Raw genomic sequence first — 17,996 nt, 5'->3', positions numbered from 1 at the left:
GTGGGAACTGTCCCCATGACCTAATCACCTGCCAGGAGCTCCCTTCCCAAACATGTGGGGATTACAATTTGGATTGCCATTCAAGATGAGATTTGGGTGAGACACAGAACCAGACCATATCAACCACAAAATATATTTTCACCACCAGTCCTTCTGCTAAAATTTTTCTAGTTTTGCTCAAACAAAGCTCGTTCTCTAGGAGAGCCCTACTGTACATGCGTACAGTATTCCTGAGTTATTGTATGTTGAAACTGTTTTACTTTAATCTTGATATTTGAAAGAGCCTGGCTGGATGTAAAAACATTGGCTCATACTCTGTTCATAAGTCCTTTAAAAGGCTGTTCCATTATTGACTTGCTTTGTCTGTTGCTTACGAGAAGTGTGATGCCAGTTTAGTATTCTTATCCTTTTAAGTAATTTGAGCTCTTTGCCTGGAGGCCCTTTAGTGGATTGAATAATGGCCTTAAAAAGATATGTTTATGTCTAGGTCCCTGCAACTTGTGAATCTTACCTTATTTGATAAACCAGTCTCTGCAGATGTCATTAAGGATCTTGAGACAAGATCATCACGGATTATCCAGGCGGGCCCCAATTTCAATGACAAGTATTCCTATAAGAGAAAGGCACAGGGGGGATTTGAGAGAGACAATAGAGGAAAGAGACAGGGATAAAGAGGAAAAGTGCATGTGAAGACAGAGGTGGAGTTTGGAGTCATGCACTCACAAGTCAAAAGAACACCTGGAGCCACTGGAAGCTGGAAAAGGCAAGGAGGGATCCTTCCCTGGAGCCTTCGGAGGGGACATAGCCCTGCTGACACTTTGATTTTGGACTTCTGGCCAAAGTGAAATAATAATTTCTGTTGTTTTAAGCCACCAAGTTTGTGGTCATTTGTTACAGTAGCCACAGGAAACTAACATAGGCCCTGAGGATTATCTGTGTGTGTGCGTGTGTGTGTGTGTGTGTGTGTACCTTTAAAGCCTCATAGTTTACTAAAAATATCTCAGTTATTCTCTCTAGGTCAGTTTTTCTAGATACACAGTGGGCCTCTTCAATACGTAAATTATATTTTCTTTTCTTTCTGGAAAGTTTTCTTGAATTACAGTTCCATTCCATTGCTTTGCTTTTCTTCTCCAGGAGCTCCTATTATATGTATGTTGGATCTTATTTGCCCATCCTCCATTCCAATCACTTGTGTTTAACCCTGTTTACATCATTCTTTATTCTCTTCATTATTTTACTGCCAGTTTTCATTGTTGAAATTGTTCAATGTTCAAATCTATTATCCTTCAGTACCTTGTAATCTGTTCTTCATTTTTGAAATGACTTTGTATTTTTCTTGAATTTCATTCCATAGCTCAATCAACTCATTGCATGTTTTCTTATTTTGTGCCCATTATGGTCTTACTTATAAAATTTCTGATTCTGGGTTTTTTTTTCTAAATATATCCCATTGTTTAAAGATAACTACTTCAGTTTGGAATGTTGGGTTACATTTTTCTTCTGCTCTTTGGTTGGTTTTGGTTAAGAATTCTCATCAGTTAAACTGTAATGATTCTCATTTTTGTGTGTATGTGTTCTTCTAATAGTAGCTCTTTATGGAATTAGGTTGATTTTTTAAATTTAAAGTTTTTTGGACAGGTTCTTAATTCAAGAATATCCTCTCCTGTCAAGTGTAGTGCAGAAATGGGTAGTAATGGGGTAGTGGGCCATTATGTCTTGTTTCTCTCTACTTTCTGCAAGGTCCTCCATTTTTCCCTCTTACTTCCTTCTTTCTCATCACTGTCAAGTCTCTAAGGGGCACTACTCTTTCTTAGTTTATCTGATTCTCCCCAAGAAGCAATGCTTCTTTGAAGTTGCTATTTCTGGTTCTGCTTATTTTCAATCCCCTTCCCTTTAACTGTGCTGTGAATGTGTCACTTAGCAGTGAAACTTTTACTTTCTGGAGGTGATTTTGTTTATGCTATGTCTAAGCTTTCCCTGCCTCTTTATTCTTTTTCCTGGGGATTTTAAGTCTTCTTTCTCCCACTCTCTGCACACAGCTTACAGTGGGTATAAGTGATGGGAGTTCATTTGGAATATGGCGTTTGTTTCTCTACTTATTGGTCACTTAACATTTGTGGTATCCTCCATCTTCCACTAATGCTGAAGGCATGGACCATAGGTGATTATCTTGTGGTGCTCCTGTTGAATTTAAGGGTTTTGTGAGGAGGTCCAAATTAGATGGCTGCAATTACTCTGGAAGCTCCCTTGGATTAGTGTTTCTTAACCTTTTTGAATCCATTTTCTCTTCATTAGCATAAAAATCACATACACTTCTGTCATTTTTATAAAATTCAAAATAGATGAAATATTATAACTAAAAACAAATCCAACCAATGAGACAAAATACCATTTTCCTTCTAGACACACATTCTCCCCTCCACAGATTCCAATGTGTAAACATTTCTTTACCCTCTTCTCCAAATCACTGAACTGAATAATTTTCATAGGCATAATACTGAATCAGTAAAATTTTGCCATAGTTGTTTTGATGCATACATATTTCAATACCTCTGAATTTATATATTTTATGATACTTTTGTCTTTTTTTCTTCACTTTTTACTGTCTGTTCTGTTCATTTTAAGTGGCGTAATTTAACTCACACCCAATACCTATAAAATTGTAAATAATATTGTTTTACTTTCCCTCTTCTTCTATATTATTTAGTTGCATTCTTTCTACTTGGTGAGAACACATCATATTTACTTAGTATAATTCCAACCATGTTCCCCGTTTTAGTCTTAGCTATATAATCAAATACAGCAAATTTTCATCAACAGTCTTTTTGCTGAAGTTTCCCAGTTATCTTTTGTTGGAAGCTCGTCCATTAGGGGAGTCTTTGGAAGAGCATGGAAGGATGGTATTTATTCTGTATGGGGGTTTTGATGTGAGCAAAGGTGAAAGCCGCAGAGAAGCATTCCTTCTTGGAGGAGAATCAGATTCAAAGAAAAGGGGTGGTACTGCTTACAGAGTTGGCAATGAAGAGAAAGATGAAAGCAAGTTGGGGGGAATGTTAAGAATTTCTTGATGAAATGAAGGAGATACAGCTTTACATCACAGTGGTCACGTCACAAGGAAAAAACTCTGTTTTTATTATCCAGTTGTAATTTCAGTGTCCCAGGGCTTCCCAACCTGTAGGTACACATGATGTCATATTACTACTATATGAGCTGTCCTAAACATTCAAGTCCTAACCTTGAGAGCCCAGCCTATGAAACCTCAGGAAATCAATAACAGCACCCCCTGCCGCTACCTCTTTTTTTTTTTTTTTTTTTTTTTTTTGGTCTCACTCTATTGCCCAGGCTGGAGTACAATGGCGCAATCTCGGCTCACTGCAACATCTGCCTGCTGGGTTCAAGCGAGTCTCCTGCCTCAGCCTGTCGAGTAGCTGGGATTACAGGCACCTGCCACCATGCCTGGCTAATTGTTGTATTTTTAGTAGAGATGGGGTTTCACCATGTTGGCCAGGCTGGTCTCAAACTCCTGACCTCAGGTGATCTGTCCACCTTGGCCTCTCAAAGTGCCGGGAATACAGGTGTGAGCCACTGCACCCAGCCTCCACTACCATTTTTGAGGTCCCTTCCACCTTTAGTATCCAGGGTTCTCTGCTTTTGTGTGTCAATCCACTAAGTACACTTCTGCCCTCCCTAGCCCTGGAGCTGCCACTGCCTGGGCCAGTGGCCTACCTACTGTGTTTCTGCTTTTAGGCAATTTTCATTCCTTAGCTAAGGCTTCTGCTTTCCCTACTGTCTTAGTCAGTTTGGGCTACTATAACAAAATACCTCAGACTTGGTAATTCATAAGCAATAGAAATTTATTTCTCACAGTTCTGGTGGCTGGGAAGTCAAAGATCAAGGCATAAGCAGATTTGGTATCTGGGGACGACCTGTTCCTCATAAATGGCACCTTCTATCTGTCCTCACATGGTGAAAGGGGCAAACAAGCTTCCTCAGGCCTTTTTAATAAGGGCATTAACCCATTCATAAGGGTGGAGTCCTCATGACCTAATCATCTCTCAAAGGCCCCACCTCTTAATACTATTGCATTGGAGATTGTGTTTCAACATATGAATTTCGAGGGGACATAAACATTCAGACCATAGCATCTACTGATGCAGTCCTATTTCAGGATGTCTAGGAACTTTTACTGGGACACATGCCTCTGTCATTACTGGGGAAATTCTCATCTTCTACTTAATCTGCCACCCAGGCTCAGGCCACTAAGAAATAGCTAGGGAAAACTCTGCTTAATAGAGGTGATATGGTTTGGCTCTGTGTCTCCACCCAAATCTCATCTCATGTTGTAATCCCCATAATCCCCACTGTTGAGGTGATTAGATCATAGGGGTGGTTTCTGCATGTTGTTCTCGAGATAATGAGTGAGTTCTGACAACATCTGATGGTTTTGTAAGTGTCTGACAGTTCTGCCTTCACAGGCTTCTCTCACCTGCCGCCATGTGAGATATGCCTGCTTCCTCTTCTGCCATGATTGTAAGTTTCCTGAGGCCTCTCCACCCATGCAGAACTGTGAGTCAATTCAACTTCTTTCCCTTATAAATTACCCAGTCTTGGGTATTTCTTTATAGTAGTATAAAAACGGGCTAATACAAAGGATAACCGGGACCGGAAGTGGCAGCTTTACACTCCCAGCCATTCTCTCTTCAAGGTATGCACACCCCTTGAAGCAGGCAGGTGTCTTCACAGGTTCAGGCAGCAGTCAAGACACTGTACCAAGAACACCTCCTACCACCTTCAGAGCCTAATTGGCCCCAGCTGGTCACATCCTCAGGCTATATTCTTTTCCTGGGATCCATTCTCTGCACGCTCTTCTAGCTCTTTTCCCAGGAGCCTCCTCAGCCCCTATGTTAATCTGTTTATGCAAAAAGATAACACAGAAGGCCTGGCCCTGCCCTCATGTCTGGCACAGGTTAGGCTCTGGCAAAGCACCTGCCATGTAAGCTCCCTCATTCTGTCCTGAGTGTGGGTAAGATTCTAGCATAGGGTAGAAAGATACCAAGAAAGCACAAGAGCTTAATGTTTGTGGCTCTGTTTTATGAATATGTTGAAATATTCCCAGTTTTAAAATTGTTGAGTCAAAATGTCATGAATCCCAGGATCTAGTGGGAATTATAATGCCAACTGGTCCACAAGGGAAACTGTATCAATGGCCAGAATGAAGCAAATCAGAATCACTTCAATAATCAAAAGTTAATGTAATTCCACTGGGTGGCTTTATGAAGCTTAAAAAGTTTGTTTGAATCTATGTTGTTTAAAAAATAAAATTGGCCAGCCATGGTGGCTCACACTATAATCCCAGCACTTTGTGAGGCTGAGGCGGGTGGATCACTTGAGCTCAGGAGTTTGAGATAAGCCTGGGCAACATGGTGAAAATCTGTCTCTACAGAAAACACACACACACAAAACTAGCTGGGCATGGTGGCATGCACCTGTATTCCCAGCTACTACTCAGGAGGCTGAGGTGGGAGGATGGCTTGAGTCCAGGAGGCAGAGGTTGCAGTGAGCCGGCACTCCAGCCTGGGTGACAGAACAAGACGCTGTCTTAAAAAACAAAAATCAAATTAAATTAACTGCCAGCAGGTTTATATCCCCTTCAGCTTCTACCAGAAAGGAATAAATTCTCAGCTCCTTCTATGCCACTTGACAACAGAATTAGGCTTGCTCAAAAAAAGGATAGCTCAGAGAAGGAAAGACTAATTTTAGCTGTATAGAAATTGGGGTCACATGTGTGAGCTCTGAGATCCTCAGTGGTCAAATCTTGAATTCATGTAAGTCTGAGAGAGGATGGGTAGTTTGGAATCAGTGCTCCAAAATATGGATCTTAGCTATTTTATATGCAGATGGTGTGGCTGATATAACTGAGTGCTTACAATGTACTTCATACTTCAAACTTTACATTATCTTATCTGATTCTCACCTTGCAAGTAAGGTGTTAATATCCCCATTTTATATGTGAAGAACCTTTTTCTCATAGATACAAAGAGATTTCCCAAAGTCGTCAGCAAGTAAGAGCAGACTGAACCCAGGTTTATCTGATTTCAAAAAACGTATTCTCTTCCCACTACATATGTTGCTTTCCCATCTACACTGGAAGGTATGGGATGCAGATTTCATTCTCTGGATATTCTTACCTTGGATTTTTCACTCCCTTTGGTATTCCTGGCAGGTTTCCTGAGGTGTGACAGACATCCTGAAGAGGCACTCAGCACCCATTCTCAACTCCTTCTGGAGTGTCTTCCTGTACTGCAGAGGCGGCAACTCTGAGAACCATTTCTCCAGTCTTACTTGCAGCTGGGGTTTTAACTGTGAATTAGGTTCAACCAATTATATGCAAGAGATTTGGAAGTCAGAATGGAGGCAGAAGCCACCTCCTCCTGATTGACCGTAAACACTGGCAAGCATGATTGTGGTAACACTGGGGCTTTCTGAAGCCATGTCTCAAAGTTCAGCCACTGACTGCATGGGTGTTGAGAGACAGTTAAAGTGGTGGTGACAGAACTTTCTAATAAACAGCTTTCAGCTAAGACAATGTGTCTTCAGAGTCACTGTTTCCAGCCACAGGCTCCTGATTTCCTCCCTTTACGGTGGTGGCAGATGTGGAAGCACCCGTAAGCCGGCTCCTCCAGCCTTCCCGACAAAGTTGTAAACACCTGCTTCTCTCTAGACAATGCCTTTCTGCTTAAAATAGCTGGCGTGGTTTTTGTTTCCTGCAACTAAGCCCCATCGATATATGCTGTTTTCCTTCTTTCCCTCTAACTGCTGGTTTTCACAACCGCCAACCCTGCAATCAATCCTTTAAGCTCTAAAATGAAAGCGTTGAATATCTTCATCACTCCATATTCTGCTTTGTTTTTCTCCATGGAGTTGATTGTCGCCCAAAGATTATTTTTATTATTTGTTGACTGTCCACCTTACTAGAATTTAAACTCCATTAGAACAAAGACTTTGCTTTGTTCACTTCTGTAACAACTCTCTGACATTTAGAACAGTACTAGAAAACAGTGGGAATTCAGTACATAGGGTTGAATGAACGAAATCTACTTTTTTTTTTTTTTTTTTTTTAACAAAACACTACTTTAAATTAATGCATGAATAGGGTCATCAACAAGATATTCTCAATAACACCTCCTCATGAAACATTTACCTGGGTTTTAAAAATCTTCCAAAAACACAAAATGTCATTTGTGCTATGTAACTCAGCATTACCTTTAGGTGACATCCCCTCCCAGTTTGCCTGAGACGTTCCTGGTTTTAGCACTAAAAGCCCCACATCCTGAGAATCCCCTCAGTTCTGGGCAAACGAAGATGATTGGTTACCCTAATTAAATATGTTAGTTGCTGAGAAAGGCACTGTCATTACATTACTTCAGATCAATTTTGCAAATAAAAGTTTGAAAACACAAATCCACCTGTGGTCTCCTTCCCATATCAGCTGTGTTGCACAGGATCCCTGGAACCATCAGGTAAAATCCAAGCAATGGCTTTGGGCTGTATTTTATGATTTTTACTAAAATTTCTATTGCTTGTACCCTGAGTATTGCAGAGCTGAGCCTGTGACATCTTTCCTGCATCTCAGTTACATTCAAAACATGAGTTTCCCAGAGAAAAGATACTGCAGCATAAACACGTGCTCTAGAATCCCAGCACCGGGGACGTCCCCTTGGGAGACGGCAGAGTGAACTCGGCAGAGAATATGGATCCATGTTAATTCTGGGGATGAATAAACGCTTAGTCATCACCTCCCCCCAATTAAGGAACTCACTCCCATCTCGCTGCTAACATTATCCTGAAACTTCAGGCAGTCAGTTCCGGTGCCATGTGTGGATTTGAAATGTCAATGCCGTTGAACTGGCACATTAGAGAAAATTTGGAGAATAAGAGTATTCTCAGATACACAACCCAAGCTGCCAGAACATCTTGGATATCCTCTCCCTGATGACTCACATGGAGAGATATTTGTATTTTAAAATGTGCTTCTCAACCAAAAGTGAAACTTAAAGCTGTTATCACTGTGGAGTTTTTTTGCACCTGCAGGAAAAAAAAAAAAAGTTGTTTTTTTAAATTAACTGTTTTCGCAACACAGGCTGTTGCACGGGATATTGGTGTTTCTCCAGCCACGCATGTAAGGGGTTAACTGGGCAGCAGTTACATGATCCCAGCACACTACATTCCACAGCACCAGCAACCTCTGTCTGGACGTGTTTATAAAGCAGATATGGGGAAACTGAGCAAACCTCCACAGGGCAGTGTGCTTACAGGAACAGAAGCACATACACTGCTTTTCTTCTGCAGAAACTTGGTCAGACTCCAGAGCATGCTCTTTTCAGATTATATGAACTCTGAAATGTGCTACATCTTGATCCTTCCACAGCACAACCCAGGTTCTTGGACAGACTTAACATTGTTGCTAAAACCAGCTATTAGGCCTGACCACTTCCTTCCTTCCAGGCCCTATTTTCGGAAGCAGAGACACAGTGCCTCTGCACCTGCTGTTCGTGTGGCCACAGAAGAAAACCTCTACAAAACCCTCATTTGTCTGCATAGCAGAACCAGAGATGCCCAAGCCCAGACAGGGAATGGGGAAGGTACCAGTGTCCCATGGGGCCAGTGGGGACCCAGAGGCCAGGCAGCCTCACAAGAAATCATCTCCCCCTGACTCCTGCCAGCTTCCTGCATCTCCTGACCTGAGACCTGACGGCTTCGCACAGCTGGGCTCTCATCTCCAGGCCTGTGGTTGGACACATTCCTAAGGGGGTGAAGCCAAGAGTCCCAGTCCTGTTCTTTTGACACCAGAATGGTGGGGCTCAGGGAAGGAGGAGATCCGGGGGATGACAGCCTAGTAGCACCCAACCTTGATTCACATGTTGCCGTGCAAATGAGACTGAAAAACAGCCTCAAGAAGCTGATGGTGTCACCCAACTGGCCTTGGGAGGGTCCACTGCAGCCTGGGGACAGAGGGAGGTCAGCGTCATGTCCTACCAGCTCTGATCACTCTGGTCCCAGGCATGTCACTGTGCTGTGGGATGGAGTTTCAGGGTGAGGGAGGTGGCTGAACAGTACCACGTGAAAACCAGTTTCTGCCTCCAAACCAAACTGGTACTCAGCCATTAGCTGTTTGACCCCTGAATGCCAGGAACTCATCCTGGCCACCTGTGTGTAAACCTTTCCCTAGCTTTTGTCTTTTATCAGGAGAAGTCAGGCAGAACAGTGGGGTTCTTTTTCTTCACCTTTGATCTGGGCTTATTTGTCCATAACTACAATAGCAGGGGGCCTTTACAGCCTAATGAATGCAGCGTTGCAGAGTGGCCTCAAGCAGAAGGAACGTCTCCTGTTCCATCTCTCGGAACTAGGGGCAGGAGGCCATCTGGGGCTTACCATCTTTTCATTCATATGCAAAGTACTTCCAAAAGCACAAGTGTGAAAACTCAGACTCCTGAAATCAAATCACTCATCTTCTTCACTTCTAAAATCTGTCTCAGTGGTGGCTACATGATAGTATGGGACACTTTGGATTCGGGTGGGGAAGAGGCTGTTGTGTTAGGGTTCCGATGTCCCAAGAATCTGTATTCCATAGCCATGTATAGTTCTTCTTTTTTACAGATCCTTTTCAATAGACTCAATATCACCTTTGGCAGTGGTTCATCAAAACACGGACAAAATAGTGCGGTTGAGGGTGGATTTATTTAGATATGCAAATGGCATTCCAGAAGCCCCTTTCATCAAGGCATGTGGATGTGCTGGGTGCTTGCAACCTCAAGGCTGGGCAGAAGTACATGTCCCTGAATTCACAGTTCACAGCTGTACAGCGAGCCCGTTATCAAGGGAGTGACCCAGGAACTGGCTGCAGAGAATGGAAACTATTGTTCCAAAGGCAGTTACACTGAACTTGAACTTGCTGTTAAGTGCACACGTGCACACACACACCCAAGCCCATCATAAAAGCCTATCAGCTCGCACAAATACCAACCAGAAGCATGTGTCCCTGGTACTTCCTCTAAGTGACGACAAGGTCTGAGGCTTGGGTCCATGAGCTGCTCCATCGCCTTTTTCTTCCTTGTGTCAACCCTAGGCATCCTGAGACTAGCTGGTTTTCCTATGTTGCTCGCAAAGATCACTTAGAAACAATACAGGCTTTCTCAGAAGTATTTTAAACATGATTCTGTTTTTCATGGCCTTATTGGCAATGGAGTATCATCTCTGGAGCTTAAATGATGCGTTTCCAAGTCCTGAATTTTACTCCACTTGATGGGGTTTGAGAAGTCTGGTTACACTACAGAAGCAGGGGGAGGACAGCAGGATTGGCATTTGGGACCTGAGATGCAGGAAAAAGCCCTGAGCCTGTGTTGGGAAGAAGGAAGGGGGAGGAGACCTGAGCTACCTGAAACCCTTTGATAACCAGGTCATGTGACTCAGGGCAACCTTCCCTTACTGTTTTGTTAATTTATTTAAAAACAGGATGACTCAGTAAAAGGTTTCAGATGTAAGTCTCAAAGAACTGAACTCCTCCATTTAGGACCTGGGGGAAGAGCAGGTCTCAACTGAAAAGCAGGGTGCCAAAGAGCCAGGGAGCATCCCTTTCCTCCTGATAACTCCCCTTTCACTAAGAAACTGAGACAGTCAACGAAGGTGCTCCTTCCAGAAGCAGCCCCACCTCTGTGTGTGGTATTTCAGCTACAATGCATCCGCCAGGAAAATGCTCCAGTTGGTTTCCATCCAGGGCTGGATAACTTTATGGCCACTAATTATATCTGCAGCCACACATGGAGATGGGCACAGAAATAGCCTTTTGTCCTTTCATTAAAGGAACTTCTTCAAATATTAACTTAGCAATCTCCTCCACAACCTCCCAGAGGTAGTAGGCAGGCAGCGGAGTTTTCATATTCTGATTTTACAGAATAAGATACTGGGGATGCAGGGGAGGCTGGTGCTGTGGCTTTCTCCAGGCCAAGACTATACCTTCAAACACCAAGTGGATGATAAAGACTGGTGTTCTTGAAGTCACCCCTTTTATTCCACAAGACAGACCCCAAGTTCTGAGGGCAGGGTCTATGTGTAAGGCCTTGGGTCCTGGAAAGAACAGTGACAGACATGGTGTTGGAGCCCAACACATATTTCCTGTAGTGGAAAATGTCTTATCCACACACCCCTGTAAGTGACATAAACACAAAACGTTCGTCGTACGTGTAAGCCTAAGGATGAAAACAGGAAAGACACAGAGGTGGCTGAACCTCGCTCATAGCAGAGAAGGAAACCAGTGGAGTAGCTAAAATACTCCCCCTCCCTAGGCAACGCTCCCAACACAAAGGAAGAGAGACATTTGAGATCACAGACATGCTTACAAGAAACAAGACCCACTTCATAGCACAGGGAATTGGGCTCAACTTGTGCCCAACTTGTGCCCTGGCCTCTTAGTGCTACTGTGGGCCGAGTAAAGGCATCTTCACGTTAAGTCTTCATTTCCTCCACATGAAACGGGGATGAATGCCTATTCTACAGCACAAGTGTGATGAATGAAGATGGGAACTCATGGAAAACGCTCAGCACAGGCCCCTGCTCAGGCGAGCACTCAAGAGAAGAAGTCACCTGCAGCCTCACAGTAGGAACCTCCAGGGTTTCTTGTGGTCAACAAGGGAAAACATTTTGGTCCCCCAAAACAAACAATACTTTGTCAGTCCTATTCCGTGATTGTGCTCTTTTAAAGCAGACACAGACAAAGCCAGGAGTGATGCCCCTTAAAAATTTAACTATATATCATATTCATTTATTATCAATCCACAGGATAATCTGATTGCTACATGAGCTCATAAAAGCTTTTCTCACCTTTACAAAATTAAAAAAAAAAAAAATGTGCCACAAGGATGTAATAACAACTGCTGATAAACAAGAAAAGGAATCTTAAAATTATAAATTTGCTGTAGAAAAGATAAAAAACAATTATATTTTATTTAGAATTTTACCTTGAATAAAATATTCCCCTGTATAAAAAATAAAAAAGCTTGCTCTGGTTAGAATTAGAGTATTTTTGTCTTCAAATCTGGGAATTTGCATAATATTTCCATGATAGTTTTTCCTTTGTACCGCGTGGCATTCAAGCATAGCAGATTAGAAGGATTTTTTTTAAAGCAGTCTTAAAATGGGACATCTGTAGAGAAATTCATTTCCTTCTTCTCCTCCGGATGTGGAATGGAAGCTTTGAGGGAAGGAAAAGTAGGAAAAGAGTGGGATGGGATGGGTCGGGATGGGATAGGAAGAGAGGCTGGGGAATGGGCAGAGAAGGGGGTGCTGAGTGTGCTGTGAAATAGAGCAAGATCACAAGAAGGCCTATCTGTAAGTGCTTTAAGATAAGGTGCAGAAGCAGACTGCAATGTCGCTAGTGCTGCCTATGTACATATTCACAAGAATAAAAAATTCCAGCTAGTTCACATTATCTCGTCCGTTCTGAGGCATCCACTCCACCTTGCTGGCCGTGACCGCAGGCAATGCAGCACCTCCACTGCCCTTGTTGGTCCTTGAACTTGAGCGAGTAGCCCTGGGAGATCCAGCAGGCTCTAGAAACACACGTCTACCAATGGGCTGGAGTCCTGAGTTAAAGAGAAGCTCCAGTACTGGAGTTGGACACAGCAATCAATGTTCTATTGTCAAGGCTTTTTCCCTTAGATTTGTCTAAAATAGGTGTCAGAGAGAAAAAAATAAAATACAAACAAACAACAAAACAAAGCCAAGAAGCCCCAGTAACCACCGGGGAGGTCAGAGGCTTAACAGCTCTTGACGCGGGCCTGGGTGATATCCGATGTCTTCTTGATGACACTGGCCCGGGTCTCCCGGTCTGGCCGACTGCTGCTGGATGCTGGGGTCATGGAGGAAGAAAGGGGGAGGTCTTGAAAAGGGGGCCAGGAGCTGTTGTAAGGCACCGGATTGCTCTCCTCTTTGATGGTGACCTGGAGGTCCGGTTTGTTGGAAGTGACGAAGGACGCCATGCCGGGCAGCAGGTAGGAGCCTCGAGTCCCCATGTTGCTGAGGTACTGTTTGCCTTCAATATTCCTCTTCCGCCAGTGTGGCCGCCCCTTTCAAGAAAGTAATTAAGATATGTATTTCCTTCTCCTTCTATTGGATGGCTTTTTAAAAAATGCATCACTGGCCAGGTGTGGTAGCTCATGCCTGTAATCCCAGCACTCTGGGAGGCTGAGGCTGGAGGATCACTTAAGCTCAGGAGTTTGAGACCAGCCTGGGCAATGTAGTGAGTCCTCATCTCTACAAAACATAAGAATTAGTTAGGCGTGGTGGTGTACACCTTTAGCCCCAGCTACTCGGGAGGCTGAGGTGGGAGGATCACTGGAGCCCAGGAAGTCAAGGCTTCAGTGAGTTATGATTACGCCACTGCAGTCCAGCCTGGGGAACAGAATGAGACCTTGTCTCAAAACAACAACCCACAAATAAAATTTAAAAATGAAAAATGTGTCACTGTTCCCATGTGTTGGTGCTTTAGCTGAATTTTTTAAGAACTGCAGAATGAACAAAGGCTTAGCACTTCTATATCCCTCAACTGAAATCTATTGCACCCAGCTATTCATATGCCAAGTAATGGTTTTTCTTCCCTTTTCTTTCTTTCTTTTTTTTTTTTTTAAATCAATTCCCATTTGCTACCTCCCAGAAATACTTTCCAGACTACTCTATGAAGGCAAAAAAAGAAGGCAGCAGCTTGGTTTCTGGTTCCCCTATGCTCTGCCGCTCGGCCCGATTATTCGATAGGTTTCAGGTCACCATGGCCAGTGTAGCACAGTGACTCAGTCCCTCAGTGCTGGCCCAGTCAACCTGAGCCAACTTGCATTTGCAGAGAAAAGGTAGTGAGGAACTTAGTGATATGCAATAATGTATACCCCTTGATTGCTTTCAAATGGGGGTGGTTTAGAGCTCCACAGTGTGGAGCTCTGAATGAAGGGCTGGTTTCATTCAGAGAAGGGACTAGATCTGCAACCTTGAAGAAATCAGGCCAGGGTATATGTGAGTGTGTACATCTGTCTTTTCAGAATGCCTGCACTTTTTCTGAAAGTGTTTAGTACATGGGAAACCACTAATTCAAACAACCATGAGCTTCCCTCTCTCTTTCTCCCTCCCTCTTGCTCTCTCTCATTCACTCAAGCACAGACCCCCAGCAGGTGGCCAGCAGGAATACTTTCCATCTCCATTCCAGCCACTCTCTGCCATTGCGCACGCCCCATCTACGGGAGGGAGAGGGGATGGGACCCACTCGGAATCAAGATGGGGCACACAACCAGCTCTGGGCATGGGTCACAGAGGGAGGAAACCCACGCACACGTGGAAGAGGCTTTTGCTTAGCATTTTCTGACGTGTACTGGTCACTGCTTTTGGCTGGGTAGGCTGTTCTATTTTTGCCAGTGAAATAGGATGTTTAAGTGGTAAGAGCATCAGCATTTCCTGGCCTCCACTTCATTCCCTTTTCCTGCCATCACAGCTTCTCTACCTGATGGTAACATTTAACTCCCTTTCCTCCCATTCAGTTCCAACACCGAATTTTATAACCCCAAACCCAAAAGTATGGTAAATTTTAGGTGATGCATTATTTCCCCACACAAGAAAATCCCAAAGTGAAGCTTGTGATCTAAAGGAAAGGTGTGTAACCAGCAGCAAGGAAAGCCCGGAGCTGGTGGGGAGGCTTTTCCTCGGCAGAATCGTGGGTGGTCGGGGTGGCAGCTTACCTCAGCGCTCTCTTCATCACTGGGCACACTATCAGTCGTTTCGCTTTCTGTTCACAGAGAGAAAAACACAGGGCCATCATTCCTGTCCCTCAAGCTGTGCCCAGGCTCGGGCAGTGTTTATAAAAAGAAGACTGAGTAACTAAACTCATCACCTCCTCCCTTTGTAAAGTCAAACATTCTACATGGAAGAAGCTACAGTGAATTTCCACTCCATAATCTTCGGAGAAGCCAGGCTTGAGAGTTGTGAGGAGGCTCCCTTGGCCAGGGCCAGGCTGTGTCCACACTGGGCACTAACTCCCAGGAAGGGGCACTGGTCCCTGGGGCCCTCTTCCCTGCAGCTCCATCCACGATGCCCACATGGGTCCTGTCTTCCAATCCATGCCAACCAATTCATTTAAGTTCCAATGCAGAGTTGACCATTTCAAAAAGGTTTTCCTACATTATCCCTATCACACTCAGATCCTTCCTTTACCTCTCACCCCTTTAGGACTTAGATCCTGGATTTCTAGAGTTGCATCTGCCATGTGGGTTACCGTGGGTGGACAGACCTGGGGTGCTCCCTATGATCCTCACCTCCGCAGGTTCACTTTCTTTGGGATTGCCTCCCTTGAGTGTGGATGGAATGTGTGTCTGCTTCTAATAAATAAGATACAGCAAAGGGGATGGAATGGATGTGATCCTGTGTCCATGATCATGTTACATAACACAGAAACCTGTTGGAAGAGGAAACACTCTGCCTTGCTGGCCCTGCTGAAGCAAGCAACCATGTTGGGAAGGCTCCTATGGCAAACAAGTAAGGACTGCTTCCAGCCAACAGCCAGCAAGAGACTGAGGTCCTTGGTTCAACAACCTGCAAGAAACGAAATTTTGCCAAAACCACGTGAGCTTGGAAGTGGACCCTTCCCCAGTTGAGCCTCAGATGAGACAGCAGCCCTAGTCAACACCTCCATGGCAGGTTTGCAAGACTCTGCAGCAGAGGACCCAGCTAAACTACGCCTGGATTCCTGACTCACAGAAACTGTAAGATCCAAATGTGTGTTGCTTCAAGCCACTAAGTTTGTGGTTTCATGGTTATGGCAGCCAATCAGTTACCATCCCCATTTGGCCTGCCAGCTGTGAGACACTGGGCAAGTTTCTCAACTTCACTGAGCTGCAGTTTTCTCCTCTGTAAAATGAGGGCACTGCCACCTGCTAAGAGGATTACATGGAGAGTGAGTGAGAGGGTACATGGAAAAGGCCTAGCAAGGGCCTGGCACACAGCACACGCTCTGTACATCAGCACTGCTTAACCCTGGGTTTGCACAACAGGCTGGATTAATGGAATTGAAGTCTAGTGATTACACACAACCTATGCTTATAAAAAGATTTTTAAATGTAAAAACATTTTGATTTTGTAAAATAAAATATCAATGGTGTGCGATTTTTCCAGTGTCCATAACCACTGAGAAATAAAATCACAGAGGGCAGAGCCTGTGCAATATTTAGGCATTTAGAGATCACTTAGCCTGAGCCATTCACTGTACAGACAAGGCCTAAAGAGTCACTGCAATAGCTTCTCTTCCTGATGGTAACCTTTAACTGCCTTTCCTCCCATTTAGTTCCAACTCTGAATTTAATAACCCCATACCCAAAAGTATGGTAAATTTTAGGTGACGTATATTTCAAAACACAAGAAAATCCAAAAGCGAAGCTCATGTTCTAAAAGAAGCGAACATTCTAAAAGAAGGGAGCCCTATGGGTCAGTGTCATGCCACAGTCTTTGCATGCAGGTCTCACAGGGGTCCTACGTCAGGAACCAGCTGCTCTTATCCCCCGTTATGCAGAAGAGCTCTTATGCTCCAGTGCCTTCCAGCTTTCCAGCCGGTCCCTGCTGAGGGGCTGGCCTCTGTCTCACGTCTTCCTGGTGGCAGAGCTGGGATGAGATGGCTCCAGCCCAGACAGAGCCCTTTCTTCCACCGACAGCATTAGCCCCAGACCAGGCTGTCTATCAGTTAAAGGCAAAAGAACAAATGGACAAACTGTGCCACAGGTGCATTCCTTAAACGAGGGAAGTAAGAACGTGGACTCCACTGGTCCCAGCCTGGAGTCTCTGGGCCTGTTTGTCAGCCAGTGTTCTCCAGTGACTTCACACAAGCCTGAGTGATCACGGGGGGCTGGCCATGAGCATGCAGAAGGCAGATCTCTCCACTCCTCGGACTGGGCATGTTTCCCCAAAACATACCGTGCTGGGAGCCACAGAGGCCCAGAGAAGCCCTCAGCCTCAGCTGACGAAGATCCCAGCTATGAAGATGAGCTGACAGTGCTAAGCACAAGAACTGTTTCCACGCAGAAACACACAAAAAACAACAGAAAGCAGAATTCCCCTCCTCACAGAACCCTTGTGCTGGCTCAGTATCCCGAGGAGGCAGGAATCGGAACAGTCACTCCCAAGAAGAAAAATGAGGAACAGAGATGTTGAGAAACTTGCCAGAGTTGCCAACTGAGACAGCACAGAGGAGAGAGAACAAAACCGGACTTCTGACTCCAGGGCCTGCACACTGCACACAACAGCCCCACTTCCCTGCTCTTCTGGCCTCTGACGAAATTTCAAGATCCGCTTTCCATTTTATGCTGAGCTTTCTTTGTGCTCCAAAGCCAAGGTTTCTCTTCCTTTCATATGGGTTCAGAGGCTCTTCACTCCTAATGACTTTCCATAAATATCACAGGTCTTCTTTTCCTTTCCCCTCCAAATACAAACAAAATAATGCCACCAAGCATGCTTTGGGGGCTGGGATTCCAGCACAGCCCAAGTCGCAGGTGCAGGAAGGGCTGAAAGTCAGATCCTGGGGTAAGGCTCCTGGGTGAGACCTTGCACAGCCCATGAATATGACTGGGATGCTAACTTCCTTTAAGTACCCAGTTTTCAGCTTCAGGGAAATAGCTGCAGATAAGAAAAGATACACACGCTCTGAACTTCTGTTTTCAGCTGACACAAACGCGAGTTGAAGAGCGTCATGTCTAGATTAAGGTCCACAGCATCTGAAGTCGTCAGGAAGATGCGCCATATTAGGACACCAACAGTTTTTTTTTGTTTTGTTTTGTTTTTTTTTTTGAGACGGAGTCTTGCTCTGTCGCCCAGGCTGGAGTGCAGTGGCCGCATCTCAGCTCACTGCAAGCTCCGCCTCCCGGGTTCACGCCATTCTCCTGTCTCAGCCTCCCGAGTAGCTGGGACTACAGGCGCCC

At 44.5% G+C, this 17,996-nt stretch overlaps 1 protein-coding gene across 5 annotated transcripts in view; it reads right to left on the bottom strand.

Annotated features, from left to right (window-relative positions):
- Nucleotides 1–11,789: 11,789 nt before the first annotated feature.
- The window catches only part of IRF2 (interferon regulatory factor 2), an 87,656-nt gene continuing 81,449 nt past the window's right edge, over nucleotides 11,790–17,996 (bottom strand). For all 5 annotated transcript variants that reach the window (XM_030918813.1, XM_010377922.2, XM_010377923.2 and 2 more), the window contains 2 exons: nucleotides 14,775–14,821; nucleotides 11,790–13,121 (listed from right to left, as the gene is read on the bottom strand). In XM_030918813.1, coding sequence (XP_030774673.1) covers nucleotides 12,813–13,121; nucleotides 14,775–14,821 — 356 coding nt within the window. In that variant the 3' untranslated portion in view covers nucleotides 11,790–12,812. The remainder of the gene's footprint in view (nucleotides 13,122–14,774; nucleotides 14,822–17,996) is intronic.

The sequence above is a fragment of the Rhinopithecus roxellana genome, chromosome 2 (assembly GCF_007565055.1).
Source record: "Rhinopithecus roxellana isolate Shanxi Qingling chromosome 2, ASM756505v1, whole genome shotgun sequence".
Taxonomy (NCBI): Eukaryota; Metazoa; Chordata; class Mammalia; order Primates; family Cercopithecidae; genus Rhinopithecus; species Rhinopithecus roxellana.
This window is presented reverse-complemented; position numbering and strand designations above follow the sequence as displayed.